The following is a 14,505-nucleotide window of genomic DNA, read 5'->3' on the forward strand; positions in this document are numbered from 1 at the left end:
TTCAAGCATTTCTTTCTTATTTATTTATTTATTTATATTATTAATTTTTTTTTTTAATTCTGTCTTTGCACAAAAAAAAAATTTGTTTGTTGGTGCAAATAAGGAGTATGGCAGATAAGGAGTAAAAAAAATATGTGTATAGATACTCCCCCTAAAATTATGCACAGAATATACACACTCCCTTTTTTTATATATATATATTTTTATAATGATTGTTAATCTCAAAATATATGAGTCTCCCCCTGAATTAATGCACTAAAAATTTCATAAATTTGAAGAAACAAATTACCAATCTATAATACCAAGGGCCATTAAGATCCGGCCATAAACAATTACACCAAGTGCACTAGCATAAAAGGAGAAAATAAAAATAAAAATAATTTCTTCAGACAAGGTAGAAGCAACCATTATTAAATCCAAGAGAATTTGGAACGCATATAACAAGTAAAAAAATATAACACAATGCAACAAGAATTTTAACATGTTGATCGGTGATGACCTTGATGATCGGAAGAAATGGAGAAGATTGGGTAGATCAGTGGCGAATTTGTGTAGATCGGCAATGGATCTTGATGGATCAGTCACGGATCTTGATGGATCGGTAATTGAACTTGATGAATCGGTGAAGTTGGTGATGCAGATTTCGGGTGGAGAAGTGATGGAGTTTGGAAGATTGGTGAGGGATTTGGGTGGATGGTGACACTACAAGAAATTGCATTTTTCGCAACGCAACAAAATATGTTGCTAAAAGAGAAAATTCGTTGGCAAAGAGTTTTGCCGACACACAAAGCTACGTTGGCAACCCGTAGGCAAAAGTGAGTTGGCAAAAGTTTTTGCCGACGAAATTATGATTGCGTTGGTAAAAGTAATGCCTTTAGCGACGAACATAGTCGTCGCTAAAAGCCTCCATCCATCGTCGGCAATTTACCTTGCGTTGGTAAAAGTCATTCAAATAGGATGATTGTGTGGCACTTTTCGCGACACAAATTTACATGGGCAAAAAATATACTTTTAGCAACAACATATGCGTTGGCAAAAGTAAACTTTTGGCGACACATTTACGTCGGCAAATGTTGCCATTTGCCGACGATTTGTTTGTCGCTAAAGCTTTACTTTTGGCAACGACAAATTGGCATTGGCAAAAAATACACTTCTACCAACACAATATGAGTGGGGAAAAGTAACTTTTAGCGACATATTTACATCGGTAAATGTTGCCATTTGCCAACGATTTGGTTGTCGATAAAGCTTTAGTTTTGGCAACGACAAATTGACATTGGCAAAAAATACACTTTTAGCAACACAATATGAGTCGGCAAAAATAAACTTTTAGCTACACATTTACCGACTAATTATTTGTCGAGAAAGCTTCACTTTTTAACAACGACAAATTTGCAACGACAAAAATAATTGAAACTCATTTATAATTTTTTAAAAAATTTACAGATTTACAAGAGGCATCCCTCAGGCACCACTATAACAAACTAATAACATGGATATGAAATCACACAAAATACCCCCTCCATACCCTTCTAGCCAAAACACCAGCAGTTGCCCGAACTTACACCTAATGACAACCCCCATTAATGAAAACCTGATCTATTACAGATTGGACAAAAAGTCATGCACCCTTCCAAACACCAGCAACACCAGCAAACATCCAACAACAACACAGCAGCACCTTATCGTAACAAACACCATCACAGCAGCATCACCACAGCATCTCAGCAACAGCAGTAACATCACAGCAGAACCAGAAGAATAGCAGATCAGCAAACTGATTCAACACAGATCATCACCAGTTCAGAAAACCATTTCAACTTGGCAACCCAAACAAAATCATATAACCAAATCAGAATTGACGCAGGAGTTTACCTCATTTACTAAAACAGTCAGAAAACAAATCAAACAAAACCAGCAACAAAACAACTCAACCAAATCAGAAATCAGGACAAACAGATCGCATCAATCAAAAGCTACATCAGAGGCAGAGCACACAGAACAAAAATATGAATCACACAAGGGAAAGAAGAGGAGGAGTCTTCATTTCAAGATTCAGAAATAGCAATTAAAGGAAACCTAAGAAGTTTTATTTTATTTTCTTTCTTTTTGTTTCTAGTACATATTTTTCTGCATAAATAAAGGATCAGGCCTTCTGAGAATCAATGTACTATACTAACTCCTATTTTCTTTCTTCAGTTATAAAAGAAGATCCCAAAACGACAACTGGTGCAAGAGTTGTTGGGATGAATGCCAAATCAGGTGTGGGAGGGGTTTGTTCCCTAGGCACATGTGGGAGTGCCTAGGCTCAGGGTTAGACCACCACGTGTGCTATCCCTAGCCAGCATAGCTTGGCCACATAGAGGAGAGCATGGTGGTGTATGGATGGCCCATGTGTCACGTCAAGAGTCTGAGATGTGGCACCATGTTCATCGTAAATGATGTGGTGTGTGTGACAATGCCATGTGGCAGACCCATGTGTATGTATCCACATCTAGAAAATTTTCAAATTACTGATATATAATTGACCTATAAAACTTATAAGAAAATATTAAATACTGAAAACAAGCATATTTAACCTAAAATAAACACTAGTAAGACCTTGTTAAGACTAAAAACTTGACCATGCATGATTCTAATTGGTCTCATCATGTGAATTTGGACATGTTTCAAGCAATTTCAAACTTTATTATTAATTTTATTTTGCTTCTTCTTAATCATCTTGTGGTCTGCATCAATTAATCTTTGTTCTCCTGATGACTATTCATCAAATCCTCATAGTAACGTTTACATAATGACAAAATATCTTTTAAAGTTGGTGAATCTGAAATATCCAATTGGAAACATTTACTGGTAAAGTTCAGATTTCAATGAATACGTTACTGAATCAACAAACAAATGAAACGAATGTCATGCCAAAACAAATTATGGTCATATCTTAAAAAGCTTCAACTTGTTAGCATTTCAGAATTCAGAATGCCTAGATGGAAGACAAGATGTGCTTCTGTAACAGAGTGGCACAATCATGCAAGTAAAATATTTGTAAAGATTTAGTTCACCTCTTTCTCATGAACTTGGACAGAATGCTGGGGTTTGTTCGTGCGCATGTCCCAAATCATTAGACAACAATCATCCCCCGCAGACCCAAATAAGTTTTCATTCTTCAAGTGCCATGCTACATCCTCAACCACGCTTCCATGAGCCTAATTCACATTGGTAAACTCTAATTCAGCATTGAACATACCATGTTGAAAAACAAAACAAACATGCACAGAACACTAACTCTTTCATCAACAAATCTAGCTCGAAAACAATCATAATAAACACAAAATGAAAAGGGTAAGAACCAAATACCTCATAAACATGTGTTGCATTGAGCACTTTATCTCGAGGCATTGCGGACACATCCCACAAACATATTTTGCAATCATTTGAACCACTCAAAAGGTAACCCTCCTTAAATTGACTCCACGACAAACCATACCCTTCTTTATCATGACCCATCAATCTCAAATCAGGCTCACAAGATCCCCCCTTCTCATTCATTGTGTTTGTGAAACTATTTCAATTTCTGAATTGTACTTCATTTTTCATTCATAATAAATGATGATCTAGTTGAAGCCACCTTTTTTTTTTTTTTTTTTTTACTAAACTTATAAAAAAGGTTATAAAAAAAAATAACTTATAGATTTGGGTAATTCTTATATGTTTTTACTAAACTTATAGATTGAAAACGACATATAGATTTGGGTAAATTTTACTAAACATAAGTTTTCTATTTATTCTATAACTAATATATAGTTATCTGTAGTCAGGAAACAACTCCCACTTCTAAGAGAAAATGGACCAGCATAATCTAGAGACGCAATTTATTGATGAGCAATACAAGTCGTATCCAGACTTCGGCAGCAAATTTTCAACATATCTGAAACAATTATCAAAGCAACAAGCAACTTATTACACTACATCTATAATAGATATACGACAATGGCATTATTACCTCAACTACAAAGAAATAAAAGACCACCAGTAGAATGCCTTTTAGTCAGCACAAACTTTAGGAGAGACAGCTGATGCTGTTTTGCAGTAAAAGTTAACTTGATTTTCACAAGTGTATGAATAAACTTTGCTAGTAAACATCAACTTGTACAAACCTCTGGTTGATAATCAACAATGACTTCAACAAAGAACAAGACCAGAACTAGTGGCAGTGTTCACTCCTCAGAACAAGAACAAGACCAGAACTAGGGCAAGTAGGCATCAACCCCTTCGCTTAAGGTTTAGAAGTTTCACATCCCAGCAGTAGAAAGCAGCAAGCAAGAATCAGAATAATTATAATACATAGGTTCAAACATGCTCAATCACTAACATCTGTGGAAAACCACATCTCTAAGTTCAACATGCTATTCTATTCTAAAAGGAAATACAGTGCAGGAGCAGGAATACCACTTCAACAAGCACAACTTCTGTCAATGGCTAATGACAAATTACAATGCCAAAATGGCTGAGACAGACAGAGAGTAGTTTGGCCTTTTTTTGTATCCACATCTGTGAATTTAAAAAGCAGGTTGGCCTTTTTTCTATTTATGAAACAACAAATGTACCTCTCAATCTGTTCTGCCTAGCAAGTCCTGCCCTGCTTTTGGCAGCTGCCAGGGTTTTTGCCATTTTTTGCAGCTCGAGTTGCAAGTACCTGCCATGGAAATGCACAAGGAATCTTGATATCTATTAATGTCAGACACTTTATTCAATGATTCAGAAAACCTCTCCCCAAGTTAAATGGTTTTTTTCACCTTAAGGCTTAGAGGTTCTCTATTGGCAGAATATAGTGCTGTGTATAAACTGTAAGATGTGTCGTGTTCTGTAAATTCTTGTCTGAAATCTGTTTGGATTTTAATAATTTGTATTATATGAATGCTTTTTACCTAGAACAACGAAAGTGCACCAGTCATATTAATGCACCCAATCCAGCCATTTCACTCCAAATTCAATGCCACTGACAGTTTGAATGCTAAAAGGCTTGGCCACAATGACTGTGCACTTAGAACTATATGCTTTTTAACATCTAACTGCATATAGACTTCAACCAGGAATTCTTCGTATTCAATGTGTAGAAGATTAAGCATCACAAGGTAACTATATGATCAAAAGAACTATCATGGTGAATCCATGTTCCAGAAAATCTGGATTAACATGTTATAGAACTATATGCTTTTTCACATTGTTATACACATTCGATAAGGTGCTACCATTTCAATTAACATGGTTTGCTTTATGCTCAGAACCAACAAGTTAACTCCAATCAAGATCTATTCACCTGGGGCATGAAAACTGCAGCCAATATAGCAACAATATAATTTAACAACAAAAGCCCAGAACCAAGGAATGCAATGTTTGTAACGCCAAGCTTTGTTGCCAAAGTAGATATCTGAAACCTAGGAAAACAATTATATCAACAGCAAATGGAAACAGTTAGGTGTTTAGCAATAATCATGGTATTTGATCTTAGATTTGAATAAGAAGCAAAGATTCAAGGAACAGGTGAGTAAATTTAGTACATTATAGCTTCTAAGAAAAAAATTGGGAAAAAGTAAAACATGGAATGTAAGTAGTTAGGACGTCATTTAATATTTATTGGATGTTGTCAAAATGTAAATATATATAAAGAAGGGGGAAAAAGAAAGTATCAGCATCTTGAAAACAATCCTATGTAGGAATAGTAAAAAACAAAACAAAAATAGCAACAGAAATATTGTGAAAATTGGTTTTCTAACTTACTTTCTATCCCCCTCTACATCTGGAAGATCTTTAGTAATGGCAATGACTAGCACAAACAATGTTACAAAAGTTGTGATGAAAGCCACAGGTAAGCTGCAGTAGAAATTGATAACGTGCACATGAGAAATTTTGCTGAGTTTGAGAAATTTATAACGTGCACATAAGCTGCAGGTAAGCCACAGCCGTTAAATCTTGAAGTTAAGTTGGTTATGATTTCTATAGCTATGTTGCTAAGTTATTTGACATAATAGTGCTCACTTCCCTTAAGTGATATTAATCTATTCAATTGATATGGTAACGGGTAATAAACTGAAAAAATGACTAAGAGTCAATTTCATGAATCTACACATTGGGTCGATCTGTTTCTGTTCAATTAATCAAACCAGAAGTGTATTAAAAAAGAAACCTTTGAAGCAGAGTGGAGATGTCCTTTTCGCTGATTGAACCCTTTTTGTGCTTCTTCGTCTTATCAATCATTGTGATTTTTCAACTGAAATCGCATCACAAAAATCAAAAAATTGAAATTAAAATTCAAAAAGAATACCTTTATAGCCAAATATTAATAAACATAAACAGAAATTACAAATGTACAAAGGCGTGTAAACGAATCGAATCAATTAATCAAACCAGCAGTGTATTAATAGAAAACTAAAAATTTTTAAAACATACGATACGAATCTGTGCAGTCAATGCATCTTTCTTAGTGTCATCCTATGCCTTCCCATAGCAAGTTCAAGGTCCACCACATAAAGACAAAGTACCGTGTTAGGCAACTAAAAAACTGATAGCTGAGGAAAAAGAACACAAATCATGACACGACCACAATATGCAATTTTGTCAGCAAATCCTGCAAGGCACTGAGAATCTGCAGATCATCTTCTCAGTTATTCACTGTGCTGTGAGGTTTTCTGAGATCTTGTCCCAATCTCTAAAGGAACCCCGCAATCCTTTGCTATGCCTTCACCTTTCAGTGAGCTGTCATAAATTTTGGCTCATCCAGGTTGTGGTAGTCAACATTGGTAATGTATTAAAGTGATTACATCCATGACTATGGAATGAAACCAAAAAAAATATTCTATTCTTTATGACTTCATTTTTCAAAACTTAAAGCAATTGAGATTATGGCTTTGAAAGTAGAGTCGAATTAGAGTTTTTTTTTTTTGATAAATAATAAATTTTATTCAGAATTACAGTAACGAGATAAACTAGAAATATGCAAGGGACTCGAGAAATGCAAACAAGGACAGACAGCTAAAGGGCAACTCTGAGGCAAACTCAGATTTTTCTCTCTTTAAATTCAAGATTGCAGGCAATATTTCTAATTGAATGGACTAAGACAGAACATATTAATGGCTTACCAATTCCCAGAACACCACTATCAGAGCATCTTTGACATGCTGTCGTAGGAGGTGGAGTTGGAAATAGGCACCGATAACATGGACCTCCATTGTAATTGTAAACTGTAAGCTACACAACTGATTTGAGGATGCAGTTGCAGTAAGAATTTGAACAATATAAAACAAGAATAAATTCCACAAAGCTAACCTTGAAAAGGACAAGCAGCATATTTTGACTTTTTTGTGTGCTTTTACCTGAAGGTCTCATTACAACTTCTAAATCACATATTAACACCTGCAGTTTCAGGTCCTTAGAAATAAAACCAACCCCAAGTTTAAACAATGACTGCCGTAAGCTGACTCTGATTTCACCAGCAGATACAGATTCAACAGCACCCTGTGAATTGTCAAAGTCATAATAACGTGAACAAACATAATCCTATAGATGCACTCTGTCATCAGATAAAATATTCCATTGACTTTTTTCTTATACAAGTATGATGTTTAATAAAACTCAAGCAAAAGCCAAATAGTTATATCTCCAACTAATTATATCCTTTTAAAACCAAAATTGCTTTCAGCCTTGGTAAAGGGAACCTTTATAAATAAAAAATCAAAAACCAAGAATAATATGAAAGGAAAAAACAAAAAAAAGGTTGACATAGATGGAAAGCTTGTACAATAAAAATTATAAAATAAAAACTCACTGCTACCAACAAGAACAGAGGTATCAAAATATTCTCAGTCATCGTTCATACCATTTTAAAAGCCATCCAAAGAGAATCATTGCCAAGACATAAACTCAACTCAACAAGCCTTTGTCCCAATTACTTGGGGCCGGCTGCATGGATCCATTTCCTCCAGTTGATTCCCAAATTAATTAGAGAGACATGATAGCCAAAAAATGAATAAAGAAAATAAATACATAATAGTTAAACGTTTGACAAAACCATTGATTGGGGAAAATGAGCTCTAAGACAACGGCTACTGATAGCGAAATTACCAAAGTCAAAGAAGAGTATCACCTTGGGTAGAGCACTAAGAAAATCAAAAAACGGTGAAGGAGATCCTCAGCCATGGAAGTAAAAAATGCTCAGCATCTTAACAGAGATGTAACCAAATTAATATCAAATGCATTTCAATATCCCAAATTTTATTCAAATATCCAACAAAACTAAACATAAGAATCCTAAAATGCGTCTAACTATATCCAACAATCCAAAACATAATAATTCCTAAAAGTATATAAACATTCAACAGAAAAACCTATAAAACGAAACAAAGAAAAAATAAATGAATGTCAACGTGCAAAACGATATATATCACTACTGAACCACGAACATCCATCACCAACCTGTGAACAAAAGGATAAAAACATGAGTATTTCATTAATGCATTAACTTCAACAATAATATACAAATATAGTTAAAATTAATCAAAAAATTGTTGTGAAGCTTTCATATATATTGTGGGGACATATTTTTTGAATACCAACACGTGGCATGGTGACGCCGACGTGTCAGCCGAAGTGCCACGTGCCCTGGTAGTTAAGCCGAGGTAATCTCGGAGAAGCCGAGGTAATCTCGGAGAAGCCGAGGTAATCTCGGAGAAGCCGAGGTCATCTCCGAAGATGTCGGAGTCCGAAGATAAGGGACAAGAGTCCTAAGGCAAAGAGGGGACTTAGTTAAGATAAGGATAAAGCTCTTAGGGAGTTTATCTCTATCTCTTAAAGAGTCCAGAGTAAGCACTAAGATTGGAGTTCATAGAAGTCATACTTCTAGTTGGACTTGGATTGAGTACATTATAAAAGAAAGGCACCCCCGTGGGTCTAAGGTATGTAATTCATACTTGGAGTATTCAGTTTAATACTTGATTATCCTTGAGAATCATACTGACTTGATCGTCGGAGTGCCCCCGGGTGGAAGAACCACCGCCGGAGCTTTTCTTTTCTGTTACAGGTTGCTGGAGCCATCTATTCTGCCGGTGCTTAGCTGCTGATCACTAAACGGGCAGTGTGGTCAGATTTTTACCCACACAATTTGGCGCCGTCTGTGGGAACGAAGGAAGAATAGATGGCCAGTAACGGACAACAAGGAAACGCTGGGGACGATGCTCCTTCTGGAAGCAGCAGACCGATTAACCTTGACACCGAAGGAGACAATCGCAATACAGAAGCCCGTGACCAGGGTCACAGGGAGAACGACGATATCCAGGAAGGTGACACAACAAAAAGATCAAACCAAGGAAAATACTACAATGAAGACAACCTCCAGGTATGGAGGGACAGGTGCCTACGCAGAGACGAGGAAGTAAAGGAATTAGCAAACAAGTTGGCGGACCTCCAGTCGGTCGTCAACTTCATGATGCAGAACAATGTTATGCAACCACCATACCCGCTGCAAGATACGCCAATGCCAGCAACCAACACCCAGAAGGGTGGAGGAAAAACAATCCCCGAGGTCCCTCAACATACCAGGAGCGGAAGGCATTCTCACCGGCCTTCCGGGGAAGTCGGACGAGAAAGGCCGAGGCAAGAAGAGTCCCGAAGGACGCAACACATGAAGAATCCAGACCCCAAAGAACATCGACATGTTCAGGGGCAAGTACTCCACTTTGACACAACCCATGAAGAGAGACCCAAACGGACCCACCTCGAGGCCGAGAGCAGTATACCAAAAAGACTAAAATCAAAAGACAGCCGAGCTCCAGGGAGGAGCAAAGAAGACTTAAGGGACTACCTCAAGAGGAGGCAGCAAAATGCAGAGGCCGAGGTAAACTCCCCAGTAAAACCGAAGACAGCCTTCTCGGTAGAACTGGACAAATTCGAACCACCCAAGAGGTTCAGTATGCCGAGGTTCCAAATCTATGATGGTAAGTCAGATCCAAACTTTCATGTTGGGCTATACCTAAATTCAATGGCACTATATAGCGGGAACGAACCATTGCTCTGCAAGGTATTCCCCTCATCCTTTGGGGAAATTGCATCTGATTGGTTCCACAAGTTACCGAAAGGAAGTATAAAGACATGGGAAGGCCTGGCCGAGATGTTTGTGGCCAGGTTCGTGACCAACAAGCTGCAACCCCTGAGGGTTGATGCTTTGATGGCTCTAAGAATCACCAAGGAAGAAGGCCTTAGGGCCTATGCGAAGAGATACTACGAGGTGTTCAACCGAATACCTGAATGCAACCAGGAAGTAGCAGTCGTGTCTTTCAAGAACGGCCTGAACGATGACTGCCCACTACGGAAGTCTTTGGCAAAAACATTGCCAAAGAGCATGGAGGAACTCATGGCAAGAATTGAGAAATACGCCAGGGCCGAGGAAGATACGTCGGGAAACAAAGAAGTGAAGCAAGAAAAGGGAAACGGCTCACCGAAGCGAGGCCGAGTCAACAACGGACTCACCAGGCAAGAAATAGAATTAAGAAATAAACAGGCGGTAACCACGGTATTCCGGATCCCCATCCATAAAATCTTGGATCGGATTCGGAATCAACCATATTTCAGGGCTCCAGAAAGAGCACCAGGGGAATTCATGGGAAAAAACGTCGGCAGACGTTGTGCCTACCACAATGAAGGAGGGCATCCAACTCAAGGTTGCAGGGCCTTAAAAGCACACTTAGAGGACCTAGTAAGGCAAGGCCTTCTGAGGGACCTGGTCGATGAGGCCAGAACAAGGGAAGAACAGGCAAGGTTGCCTCAAGCACCAGCAGCACCCCCTCCCCCAGCACAGCGACCACAGGCAGGAGAACCAAGGGTGGTCAATGTGATCCACTCAAGGGTCAACGAAAACGAGGTCAGAGGAGAAACCCAGAGGGTAAGACATTTACAGCATATCCACCAAGTTGGGGACAAGAGACATCGGCCAGAAGAATGCCAAGGGCCAATGATAGCCTTTACCGAAGCCGACCTAGAACTGGTCCAACATCCGCATAATGATGCCTTGGTAGTATCCCTCCAGGTTGGGGAATGCCAAGTAAAACGCATCCTAATAGACCAAGGCAGCTCCTGTGACATCATGTACGTCAGATGTTACAGAGAGCTAGGCCTTCACCCCGATGACCTAGAGCAATCCAGCGGCCCGATGGTCGGCTTTAATGGAACACCAACATGGCCACTGGGTGCAACAAGCTTAGAGGTACAAGCCGGCACTAAGAAGATCAGGACAGAATTCCTGGTCATTGACACACCCTCACCATACAACATCATCCTTGGAAGACCGTGGTTGCATGCAATGGGGGCAGTTCCCTCGACGTTGCATCAACTACTCCGGTTCCCAACGGAGCATGGGATTGAAGAAGTCAGAGGGGATCAACTACAAGCCAAAAATTGCTCCATGGCAGCAATAAAGTCCACCTGTAGTATACAGGAGCCAAAGAAAGCAGAAGTTGAAGATGGAGACATGGAAGTCCTGGAAGACGTCGGGAAAGAACCGACCGAGAAAAGCGAAGAAGCACTAAAGAAAATCTTCGTCCAGGAGGGCGACGAAGAACGATTTTTTCTTCTCGGCTCCGGCCTAGCCAAAGAAGAAGAAAAAGAACTAGAAGATTTTTTAAGGGCAAACATAGAGGCATTTGCCTGGACACCCTATGAAATGCCTGGCATTGACCCCGAGGTCACTTGCCACAGTTTGAATGTCGACAGATCGGCAAAACCAGTGATTCAACGAGCCAGAAGGCCGACGTTATTACACGTCGAAGCAGTGGAGGAAGAGGTAGATAAACTCCTTGAAGCCAGGGCAATCCGAGAAGTCCAGTACCCAACGTGGCTGTCCAACACAGTAGTAGTAAAAAAGAAAAATGGCAAGTGGAGGGTTTGTGTGGATTTTACCAGCCTCAACAAAGCTTGCCCCAAGGACAGTTTCCCTCTGCCCAAAATCGACCAACTGGTTGACGCCACTTCGGGACACGAAATGATGAGTTTTTTAGACGCATACAGAGGGTACCACCAGATTGCTATGTACCCTCCAGATGAGGAGAAGACCGCGTTCATCACCCCGAAAGGCCTGTACTGTTATAAGGTAATGCCTTTTGGGCTGAAAAACGCAGGAGCAACCTATCAGAGGTTAGTAACAAAGATGTTTAAACATCTGATCGGCAAAACAGTAGAAGTTTACATTGATGACATGGTCGTAAAGACCAAGGAGTCAAAAGGTCATCTTGCCGACCTAAAAGAGGTCTTTGACATACTCAAAAGATATCGGCTCCGACTCAACGCCGCAAAGCGTGCCTTCGGAGTTGGGTCAGGTAAATTCCTAGGCTATCTGGTAACAAGAAAGGGCATAGAGGCCAGCCCAGACCAAATCAAAGCCATCCTGGAGCTACAGAGCCCAACATCGGCAAAGCAAGTCCAAATGCTCACTGGAAGGGCCGCAGCCCTGAACCGATTCATCAGCAGAAGCTCGGACAAGTGCAGACCCTTCTTTAACCTGGTAAAAAAAGCCACAGACTTCCTGTGGACCGAAGAATGTGAAGCAGCCTTAGCCGATCTGAAAAAGTACCTGACCACAACCCCGGTCCTTTCTAACCCTGTTCCAGGAGAAGAATTATTTTTGTACTTAGCAGTCTCTGAACACGCAGTCAGTGCAGTGCTAATCCGCGAGGAAAAAGGGGAGCAGAAAGCTGTCTATTATGTAAGCAAGACTTTGGCTAACGCAGAAACAAGGTACCTACCACTGGAAAAATTAATGCTAGCCTTGGTAATGGCCTCAAAGAAACTAAGCCATTACTTCCAGGCACACAAGATTGTGGTTCTAACAGAGCACCCATTGAAGTCCTTATTACATCAAGGAGACTTAACAGGAAGGATAGCAAAATGGGCAGTAACACTGGGACAGTTTGACCTAGAATTCAGGCCAAGAACAGCAATAAAGGGCCAAGTTTTGGCCGACTTCGTCGCAGAACTCACGCCTGAAGCCATCGCACCTCAGGCTCCGTCGAGCCGAGATGAGCATCACCCCGACAAACAAAAAGAAACCCAGTCAAAGACAAAACAGCAAGAGAAAGAAAGGCTCAGACCATGCAGCATCTACATCGGCGATTCGTTCAGACTATATGTCGATGGAAGTTCAAACCGCCAGGGAGCAGGAGCAGGAGTACTGCTGATATCTCCAGATGGAGAGATTGTAGAACAATCCATCCGACTGGGGTTCAAAGCCTCCAATAATGAAGCAGAATATGAGGCATTAATTGCAGGACTAAAGCTAGCAGCAGCAGCAGAGGCAGACGAGGTAATTGTTTTTTGTGATTCACAATTAATTGTTAACCAGTCAACAGGAGAATTTGCAGCCAGAGACGAAAGAATGTCGGCATATGCAAAGGAAGTCATCCGACTGGCGGCCCTATTTCAGAACTGCAGATTACTCCAAGTCAGCCGAGATGACAACACCCATGCCGACGCATTAGCCAACCTGGCCAGTTCAATTCAAACTGGAAAAACAAGGACAATTATGATCGACTACATGTCGGCCCCGAGTATAGATAAACAGAGCACCGAACAAGAAACAATGTGCGTGGGCCTTGGACCAAGCTGGATGGATGCAATCATTGCGTTCCTAAAAGAGGGGAAGCTGCCAGAAGACCACAAAGAAGCACATAAAATTAGGCTGAAATCCGCCAGATTCAACCTAACAGCGGAAGGCCATCTTTACAGGAGGTCCTTCACTGGACCACTTTTAAGGTGCGTACACCCTTTGCAGGTTGAAGATTTTCTTTATGAGATCCATGAAGGAATTTGTGGAAGCCATGCCGGGGGCAGATCGTTAGCCCATAGGGCCATTACCCAGGGGTATTGGTGGCCCTACATGCAAAAGGATGCCGAAGCCTATGTAAAGAGATGTGAGCAATGTCAAAGGTTTGCACCTTTGATACATCAGCCAGCTGCCGACCTAAACCCAGTATCCAGCCCCTGGCCGTTTGCCCAATGGGGCATGGATCTGGTGGGACAACTTCCCCAGGCAACTGGGCAAAGAAAATATTTACTGGTAGCAACGGACTACTTCACAAAATGGATAGAGGCAGAACCTCTTGCCAAAATCCGAGATGTGGATGTCAAGAATTTTATTTGGCGAAACATAATCACCAGATTTGGGATTCCAAGAGCAATAGTTGCCGACAACGGAACACAGTTCGACAGCAAACTTATCAAAAACTTCTGTGCGAAATTCAAGATCAAAAACTATTTCTCAACTCCAAGTTTTCCTCAAAGTAATGGGCAAGCAGAGGCGTCCAACAAAGTAATCCTGGATGGGATAAAGAAGAGGCTCCAAGCAGCAAAGGGAAAGTGGGTGGACGAGCTGCCCAACGTACTGTGGGCATATCGGACCACGCCGAGAAGATCAACGGGAGAATCCCCTTTTGCCATGGCCTATGGCACAGAAGCAGTCATCCCTTT

At 40.3% G+C, this 14,505-nt stretch overlaps 1 protein-coding gene across 7 annotated transcripts; it reads right to left on the minus strand.

The window, feature by feature from the left end:
* Window positions 1-1,391: 1,391 nt before the first annotated feature.
* LOC145801044 (WD-40 repeat-containing protein MSI3-like) lies at window positions 1,392-8,332 on the minus strand. Of its 7 annotated transcripts, XM_082891188.1 has the most exons (8): window positions 7,137-8,332; window positions 6,448-6,495; window positions 6,185-6,268; window positions 5,779-5,871; window positions 5,318-5,435; window positions 3,355-4,693; window positions 3,060-3,203; window positions 1,392-1,777 (listed from the first exon to the last, which is right to left on the minus strand). In XM_082891188.1, exons 3-6 carry the CDS (start codon window positions 6,253-6,255, stop codon window positions 4,622-4,624), a joined length of 354 nt encoding a protein of 117 aa, XP_082747314.1. In that variant the 5' UTR covers window positions 6,256-6,268; window positions 6,448-6,495; window positions 7,137-8,332; the 3' UTR covers window positions 1,392-1,777; window positions 3,060-3,203; window positions 3,355-4,621. The 7 variants fall into 7 exon arrangements, with proteins under 7 accessions (XP_082747314.1, XP_082747313.1, XP_082747315.1 ...); XM_082891187.1 differs by lacking the exon at window positions 6,448-6,495; XM_082891189.1 differs by having other exon boundaries at window positions 3,355-3,925; window positions 4,605-4,693; window positions 6,185-8,332.
* Between the last annotated feature and the right edge of the window lie 6,173 nt (window positions 8,333-14,505).

The sequence above is a fragment of the Camellia sinensis genome, chromosome 10, assembly GCF_055761805.1.
Source record: "Camellia sinensis isolate YWXY chromosome 10, ASM5576180v1, whole genome shotgun sequence".
In the NCBI taxonomy this organism is placed as follows: Eukaryota; Viridiplantae; Streptophyta; class Magnoliopsida; order Ericales; family Theaceae; genus Camellia; species Camellia sinensis.

Excerpts from the sequence above, each read along its gene's own strand:
- LOC145801044 (XM_082891184.1), bottom strand. The coding sequence starts at position 3,546 with ATGAATGAGAAGGGGGGATCTTGTGAGCCTGATTTGAGATTGATGGGT. Across the intron at positions 3,204-3,354 it reads ATGCAACACATGTTTATGAG|GCTCATGGAAGCGTGGTTGA; the intron begins GTATTTGGTTCT and ends AATGTGAATTAG. Across the intron at positions 1,778-3,059 it reads TCCAAGTTCATGAGAAAGAG|TTTGCTGATCTGCTATTCTT; the intron begins GTGAACTAAATC and ends GTGTTGAATCAG.